Source organism: Ranitomeya variabilis, chromosome 6 (genome assembly GCF_051348905.1).
Source record: "Ranitomeya variabilis isolate aRanVar5 chromosome 6, aRanVar5.hap1, whole genome shotgun sequence".
Lineage (NCBI taxonomy): Eukaryota > Metazoa > Chordata > Amphibia > Anura > Dendrobatidae > Ranitomeya > Ranitomeya variabilis.
Genome location: NC_135237.1, coordinates 513,972,187 through 513,997,314, shown reverse-complemented (window position 1 = coordinate 513,997,314; position 25,128 = coordinate 513,972,187). Strand labels below are relative to the sequence as shown.

The 25,128-nt window shown below is 47.6% G+C and overlaps 1 protein-coding gene across 1 annotated transcript in view; it reads left to right on the top strand.

Moving 5' to 3' along the window:
* Positions 1–442: 442 nt before the first annotated feature.
* TP53INP1 (tumor protein p53 inducible nuclear protein 1) overlaps positions 443–25,128 on the top strand; it is a 29,458-nt gene continuing 4,772 nt past the window's right edge. Inside the window, exons 1-2 of the mRNA XM_077270944.1 lie at positions 443–614; positions 23,766–24,016. Of these exons, the coding sequence (XP_077127059.1) occupies positions 23,911–24,016 (106 nt within the window). The 5' untranslated portion in view covers positions 443–614; positions 23,766–23,910. The remainder of the gene's footprint in view (positions 615–23,765; positions 24,017–25,128) is intronic.

Genomic DNA, 25,128 nt, shown 5'->3' with positions numbered 1-25,128 from the left:
TCCTCCCGTGGGCCCCAGACACTCCAGTCTGACCCTGAAAGGAAATGTAAACACGTTATTCCAAATAAAAGAGATTAAAAAAACACCAAGCTGTGAAGGGGTTAACAGCTTTGTCGACAACAATTTTTTTTAGGTCCCTGCTATTTAAGAGCAGGAAGATGCAGTCACGTCCTGGTGCTGCTCCCACTGTCGACCCCCCACTCTCAGTCCTCCCGACCCTGCTCTCCCGACCCCCACTGTCCGTCCTCCCAACCCCCGTCTCAGCCCTCCCGACCCCCGTCTCAGCTCTCCCGACCCCCACTGTCCGTCCTCCTGACCCCGCTCTCAGTCCTCTGTCCGGACTTGCCCTCTCGGCTCCGCAATGATTGACAGCTCCGCTTGTGTATGAGCCTCGCCGCTCGAGTCACGTGCGTTAACGACAGCCCGCCCGCTGCATCTGATTGGTCAACGGTCCAGGCGACGTCACGACCCGATCAGCTGTTTGCAAACTGAGTTGTACAACAACAAAAGCTTCAGTTGGAAGACGAGAAGCGAACGGAAAAGAAGCGTCTGCTCCCGGCGCTCCTGTAACTGCTGAGAAACGCTGACAGGCGCCGAGTACTACCTCAGTAACGGTAAGCGAGCGAGGAATAACGGCGGAGTCTGCACACTGGTCGGGACGGAAGCGGCGGTGTGAGCGGAAACTTTCCTATCAGCTGCCGGAGCGGTTACGTCTGACCCAGAGATGGAACGTCCACCCGCGCGGCGAGCTCTCCCCTCTCTCTAGTTGGCCTCTCCCCTCTCCTCCCTCTCCCCTCTCTCCTCTCCCCTCTTCTCCCTCTCTCCCCTCTCTCCCCCTCTTCCCTCTTCCTTCTCTCTGGTTGGCCTCCCCCCCCCCTCCTCTTCCCTCCCCCCCCCCCTCTTCCTTCTCTCTGGTTGGCCTCCCCCCCCTCCTCTTCCCTCCCCCCCCTCCTCTTCCCTCCCCCCCCCCTCCTCTTCCCTCCCCCCCCTCCTCTTCCCTCCCCCCCCCTCCTCCTCCCTCCCCCCCCCCCTCCTCTTCCCTCCCCCCCCTCCTCTTCCCTCCCCCCCCCCTCCTCTTCCCTCCCCCCCCTCCTCTTCCCTCCCCCCCCCTCCTCTTCCCTCCCCCCCCTCCTCTTCCCTCCCCCCCCCTCCTCTTCCCTCCCCCCCCCTCCTCTTCCCTCCCCCCCCTCCTCTTCCCTCTCTTCCCCCCCCCCCTCCTCTTCCCTCTCTCTGGTTGGCCTCCCCCCCCCCCCTCCTCTTGCTTTTCTCTGGTTGGCCTCCCCCCCCCCTCCTCTTCCTTTTCTCTGGTTGGCCTCCCCCCCCTCCTCTTCCTCCCCCCCCTCCTCTTCCCTCCCCCCCTCCTCTTCCCCCCCCCCCCCTCCTCTTCCCTCCCCCCCCCCTCCTCTTCCCTCCCCCCTCCTCTTCCCTCCCCCCTCCTCTTCCCTCCCCCCCCTCCTCTTCCCTCCCCCCCCTCCTCTTCCCTCCCCCCCCCCTCCTCTTCCCTCCCCCCCCCTCCTCTTCCCTCCCCCCCCCTCCTCTTCCCTCCCCCCCCCTCCTCTTCCCTCCCCCCCCTCCTCTTCCCTCCCCCCCCTCCTCTTCCCTCCCCCCCCTCCTCTTCCCTCCCCCCCCCTCCTCTTCCCTCCCCCCCCTCCTCTTCCCTCCCCCCCCCTCCTCTTCCCTCCCCCCCCCCTCCTCTTCCCTCCCCCCCCCTCCTCTTCCCTCCCCCCCCCTCCTCTTCCCTCCCCCCCCCTCCTCTTCCCTCCCCCCCTCCTCTTCCCTCCCCCCCCCTCCTCTTCCCTCCCCCCCCCTCCTCTTCCCTCCCCCCCCCTCCTCTTCCCTCCCCCCCCCTCCTCTTCCCTCCCCCCCCCTCCTCTTCCCTCCCCCCCCCTCCTCTTCCCTCCCCCCCCCCCCTCCTCTTCCCTCCCCCCCCCCCTCCTCTTCCCTCCCCCCCCCCCCTCCTCTTCCCTCCCCCCCCCCCTCCTCTTCCCTCCCCCCTCCTCTTCCCTCCCCCCCCCTCCTCTTCCCTCTCTCCCCCCCCCCTCCTCTTCCCTCTCTCTGGTTGGCCTCCCCCCCCCCCCCCTCCTCTTGCTTTTCTCTGGTTGGCCTCCCCCCCCCCTCCTCTTGCTTTTCTCTGGTTGGCCTCCCCCCCCCTCCTCTTCCTTTTCTCTGGTTGGCCTCCCCCCCCCCCTCCTCTTCCTTTTCTCTGGTTGGGCCCCCCCCCTCCTCCTCTTCCTTTTCTCTGGTTGGCCTCCCCCCCCCCCCTCCTCCTCTTCCTTTTCTCTGGTTGGCCTCCCCCCCCCCTCCTCCTCTTCCTTTTCTCTGGTTGGCCTCCCCCCCCCTCCTCTTCCTTCTCTCTGGTTGGCCTCCCCCCCCCTCCTCTTCCTTCTCTCTGGTTGGCCTCCCCCCCCCTCCTCTTCCTTTTCTCTGGTTGGCCTCTCCTCCTCCTCCTCCTCCTCCTCCTCCTCCTCCTCCTCCTCCTCCTCCTCCTCCTCCTCCTCCTCCTCCTCCTCCTCCTCCTCCTCCTCCTCCTCCTCCTCCTCCTCCTCCTCCTCCTCCTCCTCCTCCTCCTCCTCCTCCTCCTCCTCCTCCTCCGTTGGCCTCCCCCCCCCCCCCTCCTCCTCCTCCCCCTTCTCTTTGGTTGGCCTCCCCCCCCCCCCCTCCTCCTCCTCCTCCGTTGGCCTCCCCCCCCCCCCCTCCTCCTCCTCCCCCTTCTCTTTGGTTGGCCTCCCCCCCTCCTCCTCCTCCCCCTTCTCTTTGGTTGGCCTCCCCCCCCCCCCTCCTCCTCCTCCCCCTTCTCTTTGGTTGGCCTCCCCCCCCCCCCTCCTCCTCCTCCCCCTTCTCTTTGGTTGGCCTCCCCCCCCCCCCTCCTCCTCCTCCCCCTTCTCTTTGGTTGGCCTCCCCCCCCCCCCTCCTCCTCCTCCCCCTTCTCTTTGGTTGGCCTCCCCCCCCCCCCCCCTCCTCCTCCTCCTCCTTCTCTTTGGTTGGCCTCCCCCCCCCCTCCTCCTCTTCCTTCTCTTTGGTTGGCCTCCCCCCCCCTCTTCCCTCTCTCTGGTTGGCCCCCCTCCTCTCCCCCCTCTCCCTCCTCCCTCTTTGGTTGGTTGCCCCCCTCTTCCTCCTCCTCTTCCCTCTCTCTCTTTAGTTGCTTGGCCTCCCCCCCCCCCCCCCCTCCCTCCCTCTCTCTTTGGTTGGCCTCCCCTCCTCCTCTCTTCTCTCTGGTTGGCCTCCCCCCCCCCTCCTCTTCCTTCTCTCTGGTTGGCCTCCCCCCCCTCTTCCTTTTCTCTGGTTGGCTTCCCCCCCTCCTCTTCCTTTTCTCTGGTTGCCCCCCACCCCCTCCTCTTCCTTTTCTCTGGTTGCCCCCCACCCCCTCCTCTTCCTTTTCTCTGGTTGCCCCCCACCCCCTCCTCTTCCTTTTCTCTGGTTGCCCCCCACCCCCTCCTCTTCCTTTTCTCTGGTTGCCCCCCACCCCCTCCTCTTCCTTTTCTCTGGTTGCCCCCCACCCCCTCCTCTTCCTTTTCTCTGGTTGCCCCCCACCCCCTCCTCTTCCTTTTCTCTGGTTGCCCCCCACCCCCTCCTCTTCCTTCTCTTTGGTTGGCCCCTCGTCCCCCTCGTCCCCCTCCTCTTCCCTCTCTCTCTTTGGTTGCTTGGCCTCTTCCCCCCCCCCCCTTCCCTCTCTCTTTGGTTGGCCTCCCCTCCTCCTCTCTTCTCTCTAGTTCTCTCCTGTTGCTAGTCCTAGTGTCTGCCCCTTTCCTTTGTGTGACGCTCATGACATTGTGGTTTACTAGTTCTCCACCTCACTGCTGCTCCGACCCATGGGGCATCCTGTAACTGGTGACGTCACGTGTAGTCAGTGATGACGTCCTCGCCTGACCTCCGCCTGCGTTAATTTCACCCTCAGTCTCTGTCCTAGATGACGGCACGCTGTTTTGTTAGGTGTGAGGTCCTTTACTTTAGTGCTTGATTTTATTCAGCATTTGCCTAGTGAGTATCTATCTATATGGCTACACTGTGACTTGGGTTACTTTATAACGTTTGCATTGTGACATTGTATCCAATGATATGGGGAGCACGGTGGCTCAGTGGTTAGCACAGCACGGTGGCTCAGTGGTTTGATTAAATCCCACCAAGGTCAACATGTGCAAGGAGTTTGTATGTTCTCTCCGTGTTCTCCGGTTTCCTCCCACACTCCAAATACAGATAGGGAATGTAGATTGTGAGCCCCGATGGGGACAGCGATCATAATATATGATGGCGCTATATAAGGAAGCATAATTAATGATTGACAGTGTATACAACCATGACACTGAAGAATCCAAACCTGCTGGATTTTTGGTTATTTGTTGCATGTGTGAAACTGCACATTAATAAAAAAGTGGCGCTACCACAAGTTGGAGACAAATTGCACAAAGATTTTGGATTTACAAGATGTCTTTGTAGTTGCGTTTTTTTTTTTTTTTTTTTTTTTTCTTCCTGCTTTCCAAATGCAATGATCTGCTGAGACTTGTCACATCGCAGGTAGAGTCCGAGGTTGAATATTTCCATCTCAGTAAGTTGTGGCATATAGCTAGGAAATGCTGACCCCCGCCCCATCCTGCTGCTGCTTTCCCCTGGCTTCCTTTCCCAATGGGGAGTGTGGCTATCTGGTGACCACTGCATCCAATCCGGCCGCGTTCACACGATCCGTATTTTACATCAGTGTTTGTAAGCCAAATCCCAGGAGTGGTGATGTGCTTCTATTATACGTCGTGTTTCTATTATACGTCTCTGCTCCGCTCGTGTTTTTGGGTTCCAAATATTGATGTTGAATACTGAACGTGGCCTGAGTTTGGCTCACACAGAACATGTTACGGATTGGCAGCAGCGGTCACCTCATGTTTTCCTCCCCCATCCCTCAGAGGAGGAAGCCAGAATATTAGTGAGGGACTCTGAAAAGAGTGACGGGTGTCCAGTATGTGAGGATATGTTTTGAAAATGTTAGTTAAGGGTCTGATTTCCATAGCCCCCACACATTTCAGCACTGCGTTCTCTTCAGGTTTTTCCCCTCCACAGTGACCCCTCTGGCCATGTGGCTGTGCAGGGAAATACACTTGGCTTCATCCACTTACATTGAATGTGTCAGTGGGATGAACCCTCCTAAACCATCTATATGGGCATGCAGGTGATAGGAAGCTGAATAAAATGATATCTGCAATCTGATGTCTTATTCCACGTTTTTCTTAATATGTAAATGAGCTGTTAAGATCTATGGGCCGGACATAGATCTCCCTGACAATCTTCTTCTAAAGCATATTATAAATGACAGAGGGCGTTAGGAGTGGGAGACATGTAATGACTGACAGTCTGCTCTCCTGATCTACATGTCTTGCACTGGTTATACCCCCTTTTTATTTATAATAAGCTCTGGAGGCAGATTCTCAGTGAGATCTATGTCCGGCCCATAGATCTTAACAGCTTATTTACATATAAAAAAACCAGTGGATTTCTCTAGAATAAGACATCGGATCGCAGATATCTAGGTGTCATTTTATTCAGCTTCCTGTGACCTACATGCCCATATAGATGGCTTAGGAGGGTTGATCCTACAGAGTTTCCCTTTAAATGGAGCTGCATTGCAGCAGGTGGCCAGGAATACTTGGGTGCAGAGGGAATAATTGATATGGAAATCCTCCCATTTTAAAGAGGATGTGCCATTTTGTATCTTGCTGAGATATGGTAGCGGATTATGCTTTTTTTTTTTTTTTTTTTTTTTTATACCCTTTATGTAAATCTAGCTTTGTTAGTCAGCAAGAAAGTTGAGCATCACACCTTTTTGGCTAACAACTACATTTACATAGTGTTTTGTATCTTTATTTGGATAAAAAAAAAAAGCTGCCAAGGTACAGCAGGAGAATGCTGGTACATGTAGGCAACGGCTGTATGGCACAGACGACGCCCAGAGCAGCGCCAAACGCCCGCTGCCTACATGTACCAGCATTCTCCCACTGTACCTAGGCGGCTATTATTTATTTTTATTTTATTTTTTTCTTCTCTCAAAACCGTATTGCTGAGCGTTATCCTTACGTGCCGTATCACATTCAGCCGTCTAGCCATCCCCTTCACACTTACCCTGTTAGTTGTTCTTAATAATATTATTAGTGATGCAGTTTTGGTTTTTGTTTTCTGCAGCTTGACCCATTTTTCCTGCTTGTACAGGCAGGTGATGTGCGTGCACGCTGAGTAAAGCAGGTGTTATTGTCACGGACATGTTTGTATTCCTTCTGACGTAGGTTCCCGGCTCGGCTTTTCTTCACTGTATTGTGCGTGGACATAACATGACAGTGCAGTAGATGCTGTGTATTCTTAGTGTTTATTGGCCTCCACCAGAATGTCTGCGCACCTTGTATTTCCTCCTTCATACATGTGCGGGATGTAAATATAGAAGTCTGTGGATGTATCCGTCCTGTACAAGTCCTGTATAGATGTAACATGAGCTCACAATCCTCCTGGTACAAAGCATTTACTTCCCAAATCACAGCTAGAACTGCTCGTCTACATATAGCAGATATCTCTGGAAACAAATCGTCTTTCCGCATATGACAGATGTTATCTTTGGACTCCATTGTTTTGTCTTATGTAGACAGAGGATTTTCAGGAAAAATAACAAAGCTCATTTAACTGGAAACTTTTCTCGCCCAGTTCACGGCTCATTCTTAAAGAAGCCCTCCTCCTCCCTTCACAGTTATTATCCTCTTAATATATTGCAGTCCTCCTATTATATAGCACTGTATACCTACAATTGCTCTTTTTGCCTTTCTACCCAGTTAATTCTTCTCTTTTCTAATAGGTCTGACATCGACTGGCTAGCTAATTCCTTCTCAGCTCTATGTAGAATCAGGAGGTCATTTTTCCCTGCATGAGTCATAAGTTACTGCAAAAATCCCTGGCAGGGGGAGGAGGGAGCAGCTGGGTCAGGAGTTAGGTAGGTGCACATGATCAGTGGACGCTGCAGGTTGGACGCTGCATACTTGTGCAGCGTCCAGATGTTACAGGATAGTGGATGGGATTTAAAAAATCCAATGCCCACGATGTGTGCACAGATGCCCTCGGCTCACCTGTGGAGACGGACATGTGGTACGTCTCTGCAGATCGCAGCATGTCTGTTTTTCTTGCGGGGGATCGCATACCCATACAATGTATTGGACGCGGTGAATCCGCAAAGTTCAGTGAACACATGCAGAATCACCTGCCTTCAATAGCCGACAGCGCTTTGGACTCAGGAAAACATGCACTGCGTCCAAAGCCAATTCCTGATCATCTGCACATACCCAAAAAGAGGGGAATGATAAATGCAGGCACATGAGACTTCCTGTTTTTAAATACTGAACAATTAGCTGGGTAGAAACACAAGACGAGCAATTGTAAGTGCACAGTGCCATATCCTATAATGATTGCAATATATTAAGATACCTACCATGATGGCAGTGCTTCTTTAAGGAAGATATCTTTCTACTGGCATTCAGCAATATAAGGCTGTATTCACACATTACACTTCTACTGCTGGTTGTTTTTTTTTTTTTTTTTTTTACTGCAGCCAAAACCTGATGTCTTAGCAGTAAAACAGCTGTAGCCAAAACTGCTTTTGCTGAACTTTTTTGTTGTTGCACTCCCTTTTTTTTTTTTTCTTTTTTTTTTTTTTTTATAGAATTCCCAAAGTTGAGGCCACCAATGCAAGATGTTTGTGAAGCCATAAAATGTTTTTTCTTTTGAGGGGAAAAAGGGCAATTTGATCAAATTATTTAGGGGGAATTTATTTTTAGTCTTTTGAAGAAAAGAAAAAAAAAAAGTGACTATTTGGAACAAAACAGCTATATTTACGTATGATGCGCATCCGTGAACTAAGGTTATCAGTTCGTGAAAAAAAACCCCCACAATTTAAAATGTAAAAACAGCGGGGGAGGTTGAATTGGTCGGCCGCTGTTTGCTTTCGCATCTTGGTCGGCCGCTGTTTGCTTTCGCATCTTGGTCGGCCGCTGTTTGCTTTCGCATCTTGGTCGGCCGCTGTTTGCTTTCGCATCTTGGTCGGCCGCTGTTTGCTTTCGCATCTTGGTCGGCCGCTGTTTGCTTTCGCATCTTGGTCGGCCGCTGTTTGCTTTCGCATCTTGGTCGGCCGCTGTTTGCTTTCGCATCTTGGTCGGCCGCTGTTTGCTTTCGCATCTTGGTCGGCCGCTGTTTGCTTTCGCATCTTGGTCGGCCGCTGTTTGCTTTCGCATCTTGGTCGGCCGCTGTTTGCTTTCGCATCTTGGTCGGCCGCTGTTTGCTTTCGCATCTTGGTCGGCCGCTGTTTGCTTTCGCATCTTGGTCGGCCGCTGTTTGCTTTCGCATCTTGGTCGGCCGCTGTTTGCTTTCGCATCTTGGTCGGCCGCTGTTTGCTTTCGCATCTTGGTCGGCCGCTGTTTGCTTTCGCATCTTGGTCGGCCGCTGTTTGCTTTCGCATCTTGGTCGGCCGCTGTTTGCTTTCGCATCTTGGTCGGCCGCTGTTTGCTTTCGCATCTTGGTCGGCCGCTGTTTGCTTTCGCATCTTGGTCGGCCGCTGTTTGCTTTCGCATCTTGGTCGGCCGCTGTTTGCTTTCGCATCTTGGTCGGCCGCTGTTTGCTTTCGCATCTTGGTCGGCCGCTGTTTGCTTTCGCATCTTGGTCGGCCGCTGTTTGCTTTCGCATCTTGGTCGGCCGCTGTTTGCTTTCGCATCTTGGTCGGCCGCTGTTTGCTTTCGCATCTTGGTCGGCCGCTGTTTGCTTTCGCATCTTGGTCGGCCGCTGTTTGCTTTCGCATCTTGGTCGGCCGCTGTTTGCTTTCGCATCTTGGTCGGCCGCTGTTTGCTTTCGCATCTTGGTCGGCCGCTGTTTGCTTTCGCATCTTGGTCGGCCGCTGTTCGCTTTAATACAGATCACTAATTTAAACTGTACTTGGAGCCGGGTCAAACAAAAATCAATGGGTTTCACATCCTGCTGTACCTGCGTTTTCTACACTAAAGAACACAGCAAAAACTGACAGCTGCACTTTTGCAGTAATTGCTTTCTATGGGTGAACAAATGCTGAAAGAATATACGTGCAGCAGTTTTCTAATTCAATAAGGGGGGAAAACAAGCATGCACATGAGATTTCTGAAATCTCATAGCTTTTGCTGCTACTGCAAAAAGGAGCTTTTAATTTGTATTAAATAAAAGTAGCAAAAAATGCCACATGTGAACATAGCCTAACAAGTTGATCAGTGCGGATTTACGGCCCCTTTCCATGGGCTGATGCAGACTAATGATATATTTGGATTAACCATTGTTTTTAAATTGTCATAAATCCATATGAAAAACATTGTAATGTCTTCTCAGAGAAATCAGCTTTTTTCTCCTCCTGGATTCCAATTCATGGGTAAAATGTATATTCCGTGAAGTCAGATTTTCTCATTACTGAGATGAGATGACAGTTGGTGCTTATAAAGTTCCTTGGAGAGACAAGCTAGAGGCGGACACAATCTGTCACAAGGTCTGTCATTTACAGCGCTCCATAGAGCTTTATGAGCACCAATTGTCATTAATGGGAAAATGTATATTTACTGAAGATAAATTTTACCTGTGAAAAGAAAACGAAAGATCAGTCCAGGAGGAGACAGTGGCTTGTTCTAACAAGATAAAAATCAGTTTTGTTTTCACATTTACTATTGATTTATGAAAAATAAATAACAAGACTGATACTCTACTATAGGGGATTTCCACATTCAAAAAATTAAACTTTCCCATCCCCCCTGGCTGTTTGTGTAAGAACAACAAAACTGAGCTTCACTCGCCCTCTGCAGGGCCAGCGCTGAGCCTCCGCCGCTGCTCCTAGTGTCTGCAACCAATAACTGCACTCGGCAGCTCTGCCCGATTTCAAGGCACAAGATGCTGAGCTCACTGATTGGCTGCAGCGCTGTGGATGTGATGTCAGCACTGCAGACAATAAGGCCACATTCACACCTTTAGTATTTGGGTGATGTGAAAAAATACAGAAGTGGTGACGTTTTTCCATTATACTTTTCCTCTGATTGTTCCACTCCTGGTTTTGGCTTAAGGTACCTTCACACATAATGATTTCGTTAACGATATCGTTGCAACGTCACGATTTTTGGTGACGTAGCAACGATCCCGCTAACGATCTCGTTATGTGTGACAGCGACCAACGATCAGGCCCCTGCTGGGAGATCGTTGGTCGTAGGGAGTGATCAGGACCTTTATTTGGTCGCTGATCACCTGCTGTCATCGCTGGATCGGCGTGTGTGACTCTGATCCAGCGATGTGTTCACTTGTAACCAGGGTAAACATCTGGTTACTAAGCGCAGGGCCGCGCTTAGTAACCCAATATTTACCCTGGTTACCATTGTAAAAGTTTAAAAACAAAAAAACAAAAAAAAAAACAGTACATACTCACATTCCGATGTCTGTCACGTCCCCCGCCATCAGCTACCCGCACTGACTGTCAGCGCCGGCCGTAAAGCAGAGCACAGCGGTGACGTCACCGCTGTGCTCTACTTTACGGCCGGCGCTGACACAGTCAGTGCGGGAAGCTGACGGCGGGGGACGTGACAGACCTCGGAATGTGAGTATGTACTGTTTTTTTTTTTTTATTTTTTTGTTTTTAAACTTTTACAATGGTAACCAGGGTAAATATTGGGTTACTAAGCGCGGCCCTGCACTTAGTAACCCGATGTTTACCCTGGTTACCCGGGGACTTCGTTGAAACTGTCTTCAACGATGCCGATGCCGAAGTCGTTCCCCTGATCGTTGGTCGCTGGAGAGAACTGTCTGTGTGACAGCTCCCCAGCAACCACACAACGACTTACCAACGATCACGGCCAGGTCGTATCGCTGGTCGTGATCGTTGGTAAGTCGTTTAGTGTAACGGTACCTTTACAAATACTGAATGTGTGAACGTGGCCTTAGACAGCTGGAGACCTGGTGTCGGCCCCTGAGAGGGTACATAAAGCTCAAAGACCCTTATGGAGATTCCCCTCTTCTCAAGTAGCACAAAACTGAAGAGCTTATCATGCAGTGCTAACATGACTCTTGGCAGGAGGCATGTACAGGGTGGTTGTGGGTTTTGCATTAAAAACAAAAACAAACAAAAAACGAAAAACAAAAAAGATATTAAATGAATTACTATTTCTGTTACATATGTGTCTTTGTTAGGCTACGTTCACATTTGCGGTCAGCGCCGCAGCGTCGGGCGCCGCAGCGGCGCCGCATGCGTCATGCGCCCCTATACTTAACATGGGGGCGCATGGACATGCGTTGTGCTGCGTTTTGCGCCGCATGGCCGCAAGCGTTGGACGCAAGAAACGCTTCAAGTTGCATTTTTTTTGCGTCCAACTTGCGGGCAAAAACGACGCATGCGGCGCAAAACGCAGCGTTTTAGCGTGCGTTTTGCCGCGTTTTGGTTTGCGTTGTGCGTTGCGGCGCCGACGCTGCGGCGCACAACGCAAATGTGAACGTAGCCTTATAACATCTGGTGGTTACAGGTGACACTTGAATATTGTACAAAGACTTGTGCGTTGCAAAAACGGAACTCAACAAGTTGATAACTTTTTGGGATCTGTGCAATAATCAGGGCGGTGGAGTCAGTATGAAATGGACCGACTCCTAAAATGTATAATACATTGGGTACAGGATGTGCAGTAAATATTTTCATAATTTGGGAAGGTTCTGAAATGTCCTATAAATGTCTGTTATGTTCCTGATCTAAGGATCTCTGCTTTTACTAGAGATGAATCTGTGCTGCACTTTATGTACATGCTCAGTAGTGACCACTGCTGGGGAGACAGGGAAATTGAGGAGTCAGAAGCTTGGCTTACTAACTCCACAGCCCTGGCAATAATATTTAGCAAATCTAAGAGTCAAATTACATTAAAAGTGGCCTTTGGCTTTTGCAGGGCCGTTCCAGTCTCGTCATGCAGATCTGCTTTGTATTAGCCTGGGTCTTGGCGGCCATTAATTTACTACTCTTCTTAAGATTACACTTAACTACCCTGAGTCACAAAATGCACACCTGCCATCTATATATGACAGGAGAACATCTCCAGATCAGGGTGGTCCGCACACCGTACCTGCTGTAATATGGACAGGGGCTGTCTCTCTACTTATGGCCCACCTTCCAGTTGAAAAGCCGCCATAGAACAGCACACTAATCTGAGATCTTCACTTGGTAGAGTTTCAAGTTTACACAGGTCATTGTTGGCTTCACAGCATAAAGTTTGTTCCAAGTTGTCTGTCACCTACAGTGCAACGTTCTCCGGAGGAGGGTCACTCCCCCGACACTGCTGGAGACTCGGCCAGGTCAGCGAATGTCCCTGTGTGACCACCACCCGTCCTTGTTGTCCTGTACTCTCAAGCACGTCTAGTCCTTGGGGTCAAAGGTTGACAATCGTCCAGAAATTCTAGGACTGTCCTCCAAAATAATACAGCACTTTTTTTTACCCGGTCTGTTAAATTTGATTTTATTTACCAGTATTTATTATTTATTTTTTTTACTTTTTTTACGAGGTCCATGAATTTATTAAGCATAACAAATTTACACCAATTATTTTGACTGTAATTATCATAGTTTTACACTTTACAGTGACTGCAGCTGATGTCTTCATGTCAGAATTATGGACTGTAGACCTGAATCACTTCTAATCATAATGATTTATTATGGTTTTCCAATGTGTCCACAATTTTTTGCCTCTTTGATTTATTTTTTAATTTTTTTTTGATAAGCCGTCCAGAAAACCTAAAAAGTTAAGTTGGCAACCCTGTTGTGGTCACTGACTATTTTAGAAGTCTCTCCTAGCTCCACTTGCTTTAAAGGGAACATGTCACCCCCAAAATCGAAGGTGAGCTAAGCCCACCAACATCAGGGGCTTATCTACAGCATTCTGGAATGCTGTAGATAAGCCCCCGATGTATCCTGAAAGATGAGAAAAAGAGGTTAGATTATACTCACCCCGGGGCAGTCCGGGTCCGATGGGCGTCGCGGTCTGGTCCAGCGCCTCCCATCTTCTTACGATGACGTCCTCTTCCTGTCTTAACACTGCAGTGTGACCTTTCCCGGCGCCTGCACACTGCAGTACTTTGCTCTGCCCTCAACAGGACAGACAAAGTACGCCTGCGCCAGAGCCACAGTGTGACTACAAGAAGAGGACGTTCTCCTAAGAAGATGGGAGGCCTCGGACCGGACCGCGACGCCTACCGGACTGCAGCGGGACCGCCCCTGGGTGAGTATAATCTAACCTCCTTTTTCTCATCTGTCAGATGGGGGGGGCTTATCTACAGCATTACAGAATGCTGTAGATAAGCCCCTGATGCTGGTGGGCTTAGCTCACCTTCGATTTTGGGGGTGACAGTTCCCTTTACCTTCCATCTCACTAATGAACTCCCTGATGGACCGGCCTGTTGGATAATGGCAGATGTACCTCAATTTGTCTCACCACCGTCCCTCCATATGACACGCCTATATCACTGTCATGGTCTTCACGAGACCTCAAGGACAACCAATGTATATGGTGATATTTAGTGTGTAAACAGCAATGCCCTATAGTATCTAAAATAAAGAGATAATGGTGGTACCATAAAATGCACGAATCATGCCAAAAGCAGAGACTTCTATAGACCTTATCATACAGTGTGCAAATAAATGTCACATAGCGTGCAAATAATGCCATCCATCGAGCCAGTAGATAAGAGGTTAGTAATCCCCCTGTATCTATACAGGATGGGACTGACAGCTGGGGAGAAGGCTACGATCAGGAGAGGTGGGTCCTAGGGGACATTACTTTTATGGAGCAAACTTGTTTTATTATAACCGTGTGTATGTATATATAATCAAATTTTTTTTTTTTTTTGGTCTGTCAGGTGTTTATAGAGGATATTTCCGATAAACCTTTTTAGGCTGTATTCACATGTTGCGATTTTTATTTTTTTATTTTTATTTTTTTTTTTTGCGCCGTTTGCCATGATTTTCAAAAATTGCGTGTTTAAAATAAAAAAAACAAAAAAAAACCCAGCCTTACAAGGGATTAGTCAATATTTTACAAATTGTATATGCCCTAAAATAGTTTTTTTTTTTTTTTATATATTTGGGTTTTGCTCATACTTGCCAACATTGTGACCTAGGGCATGTTGCGCAATTCCACCCCCTTTTAGCTCAGAATGTTTGTGGTCTAAATAGCTGTAATTTCACTAAAAATTTAAAAAACAAAAACCAAACCCTGCAGCCCTTTAAAAGGTTAACCAGCGGATCCCTTTATGATTCCCCCACCCTCTTTCTCCAACGCGCTGCTCCAGATGCAAGCAATCTAATTTGGAAGTGCATTGGGATGTGACGGTGCACTTACAGCTTCTCTGCCCCACGATGTATTTCCTAAGTAGCAGCCCCCACCCCTGGCTGACAGGTCGTTTGATCTGGTACTTGTCAGCTCGCCTGTCAATTGGCCAGAGGAAGGTGCTGATGGGTGGTAAATACCGCTTGGGGCTGAGAAGCTGTAAGTGCATCGTCACTCCAGTGCACTTCCAGACACCACTTCAAAACACTATTTCTGGCTGGCGGAGCAGTGCTCTGGGGTCATAAAGGAATGCACGGACTTGTCTTTTTAAAAAGACTGCAGAATCATATTAATGATTATCTGTGGGAGGAGGGTTATGTTTTTCGCAGGTTCCTTTTAATAAATCTCATCTACTTGCTGTGGAGATGTGTACATTTTCCAGGCCTGCGGAGATTGGACAGGATTACCACATGGCTAGTTAGAGCGTGGCGTTAATAACATCAGGGTCGTGGGTTTGATGCTTTTACAGTTTTTTTTCAAGTGTAAAGTGCTGCGGAATATGTTGGCGCCATATAAATTTATGATTTAAAAAAAATAAAAAAAAAAAATATCCTAGCTGCTTTCCTTCAGAAACTCATCTGCCCCTTCACAATTGTGTGTATTACAGCTCGGCTCCATTCACTTCATTGGGGTTTACTTGCACATCCTGACCCTTTTTATTTTTTGGAGATATTGAAACCTTTATTGCCCATTTAGTCAGGGCCGGCCTGAGAGATTACGGCGCCCTAGGCAAAACTATTTTGTTGCGCCCCTACTACTTTTAACATGCCTCCCAACTTTTGAAGATGGGAAAGAGGGACAAAGTTTGCGGCGCGCAAAGCGCGTCGCGGCACATTTTAGGCCATGCCTCTGACCACACCCATTCATAACTAGACACACCCATATCCACGTCCCAACCACACCCATTTAGCACTGCTGATCACACTGTTTCATAAAGAATAATTATAAACAAAAAAAATATGGCCACACAGTGCTCCATACTGTATAATGGCCACACATGACGCTCCGTACCGTATAATGGCCGCACATGGCGCTCCGTACCGTATAATGGCCGCACATGGCGCTCCGTACCGTATAATGGCCGCACATGGCGCTCTGTACCGTATAATGGCCGCACATGGCGCTCCGTACCGTATAATGGCCGCACATGGCGCTCCGTACCGTATAATGGCCGCACATGGCGCTCCGTACCGTATAATGGCCGCACATGGCGCTCCATACCGTATAATGGCCGCACATGGCGCTCCGTACCGTATATTGGCCGCACATGACGCTTCGTACCGTATATTGGCTGCACATAGCTACTCCTACACACGCGGCTGCGCTCCGTACACACGCGCTCCGCTCCATACACCTCGTACACATTTGGCTCCTTTCCGTACACCTCGTACACAGGGCTCCGCTCCGCACACCTCGTACACAGGGCTCCGCACACCTTTTGCCTTTTGAAAATCTTTTTTTATAATTTTTTTTTTTTTTCTTTCTCTGGCGCCCCCTTAGGGTCAGCGCCCTAGGCAGCCGCCTAGTTCACCTATACGTTCGGGCCGGCCCTGCATTTAGACCATGTAATCGTGGCGTGTACATATCCCAATCCACTATATCGGGGTCTATCGGCGCTTGATTGCACAAGTCGTCCCTAACCAGTGGGAATAGAGCGATCTTCAGGTGATGTGCTGCCGATACCAGTCTCATAGTGACAAATAAATAATCTGGTAAAAAGGAATTGGAGCTGCGAGAGCGTTATTCTGTACACTATGTGGTCGCTGTGCTGCAGCTTCGCTCCTCCACTTCAGTGGGTGAAGAGTAAACGTGCCTTAAGGTACCGTCACACTCAGCAACTTTGCAAAGAGAACGACAACGATCCGTGACGTTGCAGCGTCCTGGATAGCGATCTCGTTGTTTGACACGCAGCAGCGATCTGGATCCCGCTGTGCCATCGCTGGTCGGAGCTAGAAGTCCAGAACTTTATTTCGTCGCCAGGTCGGCGTGTATCGTCATGTTTGACATCGAAAGCAACGACGCCAGCAACGAGCATAGGGGGCGTCGCAGCGTCTCCTTCTAGCCAGTCGGTACACTCCGGCTGTTTGACATGGAGCTAACAACCAGCGAGAACGAGAAGTGAGTCGCCGTTACGTCACAGGATCGCTCCTGCATCGTTCTGGAGCTGCTGTGTTTGACGTCTCTACAGCGACCTAAACAGCGACGCTCCAGCGATCCAGTTTAGGGCGGCTCGTTGTCTATATCGCCGCAGCTTCGCTGAGTGTGACGGTACCTTTAGAGCTGTCATCGGCAGCACATAATCTGCTGGAATAGAATACTGCACTAATGTTATGTTTTTTGTTTTGTTTTTTTTTTCCTTCATAGCTGCCATCGAATGGTTGAATATTTTGCTGTCCTCATTCCTGCATATGAGGCAGTAGTTGCCAGAGCAGGAGGGTGATTTCTCCACGGCCAGTTTAATCCTTCTGCTTAGTAATTGTTCGAGTCAGACTTTTTTTTTTTTTTTTTTTTTTCTTCTTCTATATTTGCATTGAAGGGAACAAGGTGTCCTAGAAACTACAGCCAACCTTATAACCAGTGACGTGCTATTATTTTGGTGTGGTTTTTATTTTATTACTGCATTGTCAGAGGCTGCCAATCTGCGGCCACATAGCCTGACTACAGAGATTTAGCTTAAAGTGGTATTCCGATCTTCAAGATCATATCCTAATATGTAGTATGTGTAATAATATTTATTTTCCTCCAATTAGAAATGTAGTATATTTTTTGATTCACTGTCTTTCCTCATGGGCAGGCATTGCAGGACCTTGGGTATCCATGGCTACATCCACTGATAAACTGACAGCTAGTTGCTAGTGGTAATAACCATGGATACCTAAGGTCCTGCAATGCCTGCACATGAGGAAAGAGACATAGCGAATCAGAAAAACTATACTACATTTCTAATTGGAGGTATTTGCTAAAATTATTTATTGTTATACTTAATTTTTATTATTTTATTAATAATAAATAATAATAATATTATACCTACTACATATTGGGATAGGATCTTGGAGATTCCCATACTCCTTTAAGCCCTGTAAACCCCTTTAAGGCTTCGTCCCCCTCTTTATTCTGCAAATATTATAGTTGTAAATTCTGCTGTTTTACCCAAGTTCCACCTTCCTTTTATCTTAGCAGGTCCGCAAAAGTAATCCAATATGGCTATGTTCACATGCAGTGTGTGTGTTTTTTTTTTTTTTTTTTTTTTTTTTTTTTTTAGATTTCCAAAATATTACGCACATTTTTTTTTCTGACTGAATTTGAGAGCCGCAACGTCTTTAAAATCTGCAGCGTGTCAATACTTTCAGTGTGTGTTTTTTTTTTTTTGTTTGTTTTTTTTAATTTGCTATAAAAAAACGCAATAAACGTTTCTGCGGTGTTTTTGTTGGAAAGTGAATTTATTAACCATTTTAATATAGACAAAGCAAACCAAATCCACCCCCCCCCCAAAAAAAAAACAAACAAAAAAAACAAACATACAAAAAAAAAAAAAAAAAACGCCTCGAATACGGAGTTTAAACTGCCAAGAGAGCTGGTTTTGGCTGCAGAACAGAAGCCTTAAAATAAAGTGTGAACATGACCTATAAGGCACACGTTGTAGATTTCCTGCAGATCTGCAGCTTTTTTTTCCGCGCAGAAACGCTGCTGATCCGCAAGTGATTTACAGTACAATGTAAATCAATGAGAAAAAAAAATGCTGTGCACACTTTGCGGAAAATCCGCTGCGGAAACGCTGCGTTTTAAAAGTAGCATGTCACTACTTTTTTTGCGAATCTGCAATGTTTTTGTACCTATTCCATTGTAGAAATCCGCAGGGGTAAAAAAAGCAGCAAATCCGCAAAAGAACCGCAGCAAAAACGCACAAAAAGCTCTGCGGATCCGCACAAAAAACGCAACAAATCCGCAGCTGCGTTTTCTGCCAGGAGAGGCAGAATCCGCACCAGAAATTCCTAAGGCTAATCCGGAATGTGTGCACATAGCCTTACAGTACAATGAAAATCAATGGCAAAAAAAAAATGCTGTGCCAATGGTGTGGAAAAATCTGCACAGAAAACGCAGCAGATTCAAAAAAGGACCATGTCAATTCTTTTGGCAGATCTGCTGCGTTTCTGCACCTGTTCCATAATAGAAATCTGCAGGGGTAAAAAAAGGAAGAAATCTGCGTGTGCAGATTCTGACCTGCGTTTTCTGCCAAGAAATTCCGAATCTGCACAGAAAATTCCAGTCAAATCTGCAACATGTGCACATAGCCTTACTGAGCTGTAACTGATAAGGGAAAACACTTCTTTTTTTTTTTTTTTTTTTAAGTTAGGCTACTTTCACACTAGCGTTAACTGCTTTACGTCGCAAATGCGTCGTTTTGCCGAAACTACGCATCCAGCAAAAGTTCTTGCTGGATACGTTTTTTCGTCATAGACTAACATTAGCGACGCATTGCCAAACGGTGCGTCCGTTTTGCGACGCTTTGGCGTGTGGTAGCGGACCGTCGGGAGAAAAAAACTTTACATGTAACGTTTTTTGCTCCCGACGGTCCGCTTTTTCCGACCGCGCATGCGCGGCCGGAACTCCGCCCCCACCTCCCCGCACTTCCCCGCACCTCACAATGGGGCAGCGGATGCGTGGGAAAAATGCATCCGCTGCCCCCGTTGTGCGGCGGAGACCACGCTAGCGTCGGGAACGTCGGCCCGACGCACGGCGACGGGTTGTTCCCGACGCTAGTGTGAAAGTAGCCTTACATCAACAGAAAACGTGCTTCCTTGAAGGGGTTGTCCACTACTTGAGTTATTGATGGTTTATCCTTGGGGTGGTCCGACCTCCGTAGCCTATACAGCACCGCACACCGAAGTGGCTATTCTCAGTACTGCAGCTCAGCTCCTATTGATGTGAATGGTGTCGGCTCTATAAAGCCTTGTGGCTGCCATGATTTTGCAGCTAGCCTGATATTTTCCGTGGTTCATCCGAGGTCTTTGTCTGACCTGATAAGCCTTTTTAGCTGTAGCCTTGCTGCTTTGTTTGGGTTACTGTGGACGCCAATGAGACCAATTATGCTCCGGTTTCTGCCCGGCCTCCCTCCTGTTCTGGCCTTTATGTAAATCTATCATAATTGTTGTATAATTAGTTCTGCCTATAATGTACCCAAATCCTCTCCCAAGGTCTTTGATACTGTCTGGATAAGAACAAGAAAGTCTACGTTCACAGCCATCGGAACAAACAGACCCGAGGCTCCCTATTCATTCCATCTTGAGCCTTCCATCCAGTGTATACGGACGGTGTATCTGGGTTATTTTCCTATAGAAGACACTGGTGTATGCAAGTGCATAGGCAAATGTCGCCCTTAGGGCCCTGTGGGAAAAAATAAATATTTGCTCTAGAATGAAAGGAGGGGAAAAAAAAATCCTCCCTTGTGTATGTGTGGGGAAAACCAACAAACCACGGATACATTATCTGGTGTGCATTCTGAATGTAGGGCTGTCGTGAAAAGTGAACCCCATTATTTCTATTACTTGTCCCAGATGAGGAAATTTTATAATGGATCCAGTCTGGGAAACGAACACATTTTCTGTTAAATTAATTTATCCCATGAATCATTTTTATACCAAAAGTCCTGAAAGTTTTAATAGCTGTTTTTAAATAACTTATTTTTAAGCTCAAAGTGCTATCAGGTTTTGCCCCTTTGTGCTGTGCGGGGTGGGCTCTGGACAGAATCTGACTCCTTCACTGGCAACTGACACGGAAGTATAAGTCTAAAATAGCCCAATAGCCAGGGTGAAGACCCGAATTCCAGCTGTGTATCACTTACTGGGCTGCTTGCAGTCATTTTCATGCAATCCCTGTTTTTTCTGCTGCAGATGCTGCTGAGCTTTGTATAGCCCCGCCCACATCACTGATTGGCAGCTTCCTAACTATGTACAGCAGGCTGGCCAATCAGTGATGGGGGGGGGGGGGGGGTTGGGTTACACAGATTAGCTGGACTGTCTGGCACTGGCATGTGACCCCTAGTCCAGTACTGATAATCTTCTGCTGTTAAAACACTGGCTGTATTGAAACTACAGCCAGCTGCTGAGCAAATGATACATTACTGGAATCGGGCTCTCTTGCTCTATATTATGCTACTCTCAGATTATACAAAAACCTGCTGATAGATTCCTTTTGTAATACAGATCATGCTCTAAAAAAATAAATTTAAAAAAATTGGAAGTAAAATTGTAACATAACTTTTTTTTTTTTTTTTTTTTTTAATTAAAGGGGTTGTCCACTACTAGGAGAACCCCCTCCTTGATCTAAATGTTTGGCCCCCATAAAATAATAAAGCTTATACTCCCATGCGATTTGTTAAGACAGGTGACCCTGGCGCCCAATCGGTTCTGGCGTCACTGTCTCTGCCTTTGGACAAATCGACCATGAAGACGAAGACCAGGCTGCAGCTGATCTGACTTCCTCTTGGCATACAAAATCTGATGAAATAACGGATCCGAAATACTGCTGTGTGAATGAGGCCTTAAACCTTGTAGAAAGCTAGCTATGCAGCGTCCGTGTGTTCAGCCCACAGGAGATCCTCTGCATCGGATACACAGGCCTCTGCTGTGAAGAGTGTGAGGCTCGGCCGCTAACCCTTCCGGGTCTCCTCCTGTCGTCTAAAGGATAAATCCGGATGTATCGGCGGTGGGTCTGACATCTGTGATATCGCTGCCGCCACACATTATGAAATTGGAGAAAGGTGGATAAATACATCGGATGTGCACATGGTTGTCCACTGCTCCGGCCACATGATGCTTGTGCTGTAATGGATAAGCACACCAGTTCACCCAGTGCTTGCATGCCGTGTCGGACAGGGGTACCAAGGGCCCACCAGTTACATTGACTTTGAGGGGGCCCACTTTTCACCTGTATACAAATATTACTTTACCCTCATCCACAAATTTACCTTGATCTCTATATAATAATAAACTGGGTAGTGTGGTTAATGAATGATGATATACGGTTTTGTTTTTTTTTTGTTTGTTTGTTTTTTCTATCCAGAGTGAATTATGCCACATGCTGCCCATACAGTGAGGTTGGGGGCCCAGATCTGCACAGGGGCCCACCGGGGAATTCCACTGTGACCCTATGGGCCAGTCCGTGCCTGCTTGCATGGGAAGAGGCAATCATCTGCCGTCCCAATGCTCTGGAGAGAGCGGAGCGGTCACACTACTAATTACTGTTTCTGCAGTGTGCGATCCGGTTATAACTCAGAAGTGTTTGGATACATTATAGTGACTTTAATTACGGCTACGTTTCCTCTATGTGCGGTTTTTATGTTAGCCTTAAACATTGTTATTTCTGCAATGTGAACACATTGCGGATTTGCCTCTGGAATTTTTTGTGCGGATTCTGCATCTCTTGGTAGAAAACGCAGGTGTGGATTTGATGCGTTTTTTTTTTTTTTAATGCTGATTTCATGTCTCACCTCTGCTGATTTCTATAATGGTATGGGTACAAAACACTGCAGATCCGCACAAATAAATGACATGCTCCTTCTTTTGATCCGCAGCGTTTTCCGTGCAGAATTTTCCGCACCATTAGCACAGCAATTTTTATTTTTCCATTGATTTACATTGTACTGTAAATCACTTGCGGATCTGCAGCGTTTCTGCATGGGGGAAAAAACGCTGCTGATCCGCAGTAAATCCGCAACGTGTGTACATAGCCTTAAGGGTATGTGCACACGTCAGGATTTTATGCAGAAATTTCCTGATCAAAACCGGAGATTTTCTGCGGAAAATCCGCACGCGTTTTTTGTGCGGATTTTTCGCGTTTTTTCCCTGAGCTTCCAAATGCATTAAATAGCGGGAAATCCGCAAAAAAAAAACAAAAAAAACGCGAAATTAATGAACATGCTGCATATTTTTCCGTGATGCCTTTTTATCACAACATGTGCACAAAAATTGCGGAATGCATTAAAAATGATGGGATGCTTAATGTATGCATTTTTTTTAAGCGTTTTTGCCACGGAAAATCGCCAAAAAAAGCGCAAAAAATCTGGAACGTGTGCACATACCCTAAAATGAAAGCTCATCTTAGAAACCGGAGGCAATTGACATGGGCACAGCACAAACGGGCTAGTAAACAGCCGCCTATCGTCTTGCTAATTGGAGGTCATTTAAAGGGTATGTCCAATAGTGCATATTATATTTTTTGGAAAGAGTTAAGGTAATCATAGACCATTTATTTTACTACAGGACAACCCCTTTAACCACCTGAATTGGCTTTGGTTGCCCTGGCATACCTCTACATGTATAGAGAGAAAATAAAGCTCTGTTTACTGGTGCCCTGGTCTGTAGGGAAGTGTCTGTACTCCTGGAGACGGCATTGATCTGTGACCTCCGCCATGTGTCTCTCATTGATTTTAGCTGCCATAAAGTGCATACTCCTTGCTGGACTGTGGACACTGAGTGGCCATGTGTGTGTTTCCAATATGGCCTCCAAAAGGGACTTAAAGCGTAACTGTCATTTTCATGTAATAAATCAATAGTATATGTGAAAATAAGATGTAGTACAAAGTTTCTTATCGGAGAAATCTGCTTCTTACTCCTCATTCTCAAAATTCTCAATTCAAGGTTAAAATGTGTCTTCAGTGAATCCAGACCTTCCCATTACTGAGAGAGGAGATGGCTGTTGGTGCTCATAAGGTTCTATGGAGAACTTGCAGCACTATGTCTGTCTCTGCCTCCAGCTCCTCCTTCTCTTCCCTCCATAGAATGTTAGAAGCACCAACTGACATCTTTATTCTCTGTAATGGGAGAATGTGTCTCTTCACTGAATAGAGATTTTACCCAGGAATTGAAAATAAAAGATCATTTGAGGAAAAAGCAGATTTCTCTTTAAGAGAGATATTACAAAGTTTTTTTTATTTTTGTCTACTGTTGATTTTGAAGAACGTACAGAATGTCTGTGTCTAGCGCCTTAATTCTGCTTCCCCCCTCCATAGAACCTTATGAGCACCAAATGTCATCTATCTCTGTAATGGGGAAAATCTGTTTTCACCCTTAATACAGATTTTACCCATATATTGGGAGTGAAAAATCAGTCCAGAAGGTGAAAGGAGTGGCTTTCTCTACAAAGTTTCTTATTTCCTTGTGTACTACTTAAGTTATGCAGTAAAAATTAAAGCGACAATTACTCTTTAAATCTAGTTCCTGCAAATTGTGGCAAGTACATGAGACATTCCCTTTAAGTGTATGAAATGCCGGTTGAGCTGTACATGGGAGGGAATTATGTCAAAAAGATGGTGGTGATGATTTGAGGTTGTTGAGCATTTTTCTAAACTCCGAGAAGAATAAATATAGGTAATCTTCTAATATTTTTTTTATGGTCTTCCAGGTTTTGTACAGCCCTGAGACCTTTCCTGTGCTCCTCTTTGCTGGACTCTCTGCACTTTATCACTGCCTGTGCCGCCTTGCTAACCCTGAGCCACCGCTGTGCCCTGTGACGGACTGGCAGGAGGAGACCCTGCTACTTACGTGGGATGTTCCAGAAGCTGAACAGCATGTTTGTAAGAGACGTCCCCGGCGTCCAGGAACCAGAACTCGCAGAAAAAGATGATGACGAATGGATTGTGGTGGACTTCATAGGTAAGGATGTGCGGTCTCGTGGCCCACCGATGTTGTGTGGGTGAGCACAGTGGTCCGTGGATGCGGTGCCCCCATCAAGTTGGTAAGTGTTCTTGGTGTCGGTAAGTGCACAGTTTGGGCTAAGGAAGTGAGCCCACGCCGTCGGTGAAAGGTGGCAGGTGTCACTACGGTGCAATGGCCACAATCGTAGTAGATAACTCTGATCCCGGTCATAGATTCTGCAGTCAGTGCGAACGACAACACCTAGGAAAGAGGGGGGGCTTCTCAAGTACGTCCATTAGCCAGTGAGTGGGGCGCACTTGGTGCAGAAAGTTCAGGCCATTTGGCACTGCCCATTGGACACTTGGCACAGTCATGAGAGAAGAATTCATATTTGTTTTTTCCCAGAACACGATTAACCCCATATCTAGCATTTATTTTACACTAGATGGAGGCCCGATGCTATTGCATCAGGAGGGCGGTAATGTCACGATGGGGGCAGGCATGCGGCGCTGTTGTTGCCTAATGGCATCCTGTGATCTAATGACTTTTGCATCAGGGGACTCATGTGCTTGACGCTTACGCTTATATGCATTGTTTTTGTCCCAGCGATGCTGTTGCTCTTCGAGTCTCATTTGCCCTTTGTTGTATTCAACCTTGTGCCTTTGCTGTATTCAACCTTGTGCCTTTGCTGCTTTCCTTTTATTGTCATTGGCGTACTTTTTAGGAGGAACCATGTTGGCGTTGATATTTGCTTTTTAAAGGGGTTTTCCCACGAGCAAAATTTAATTTTAAAAATTGTCTGTGTCTGACCGTGTACAGAACATGCCACAGCTCCCGGGCAGGGGAGGAAGCAAAAGCGAATACTGACATTACAGCAGGGGATCACAGTGGATTCATTTTGTGATGTAAAATATTTTTTTAAAAAGTCAGTGAAATATTTTACCTCAGAAAATGAATCCACTGTGATCCCCTGCTGTAATGTCAGTATTGTCTTTTGCTTCCTCCCCTGCCCAGGAGATGTGGTATGATGCGTACAGTCAGACACAGTCAATTTTTAAAATGAACTTTCGTTCGTGGGAAAACCCCTTTAATGTGACCGGCTTCCTCAGCCTGTAGACACATCGAGCATC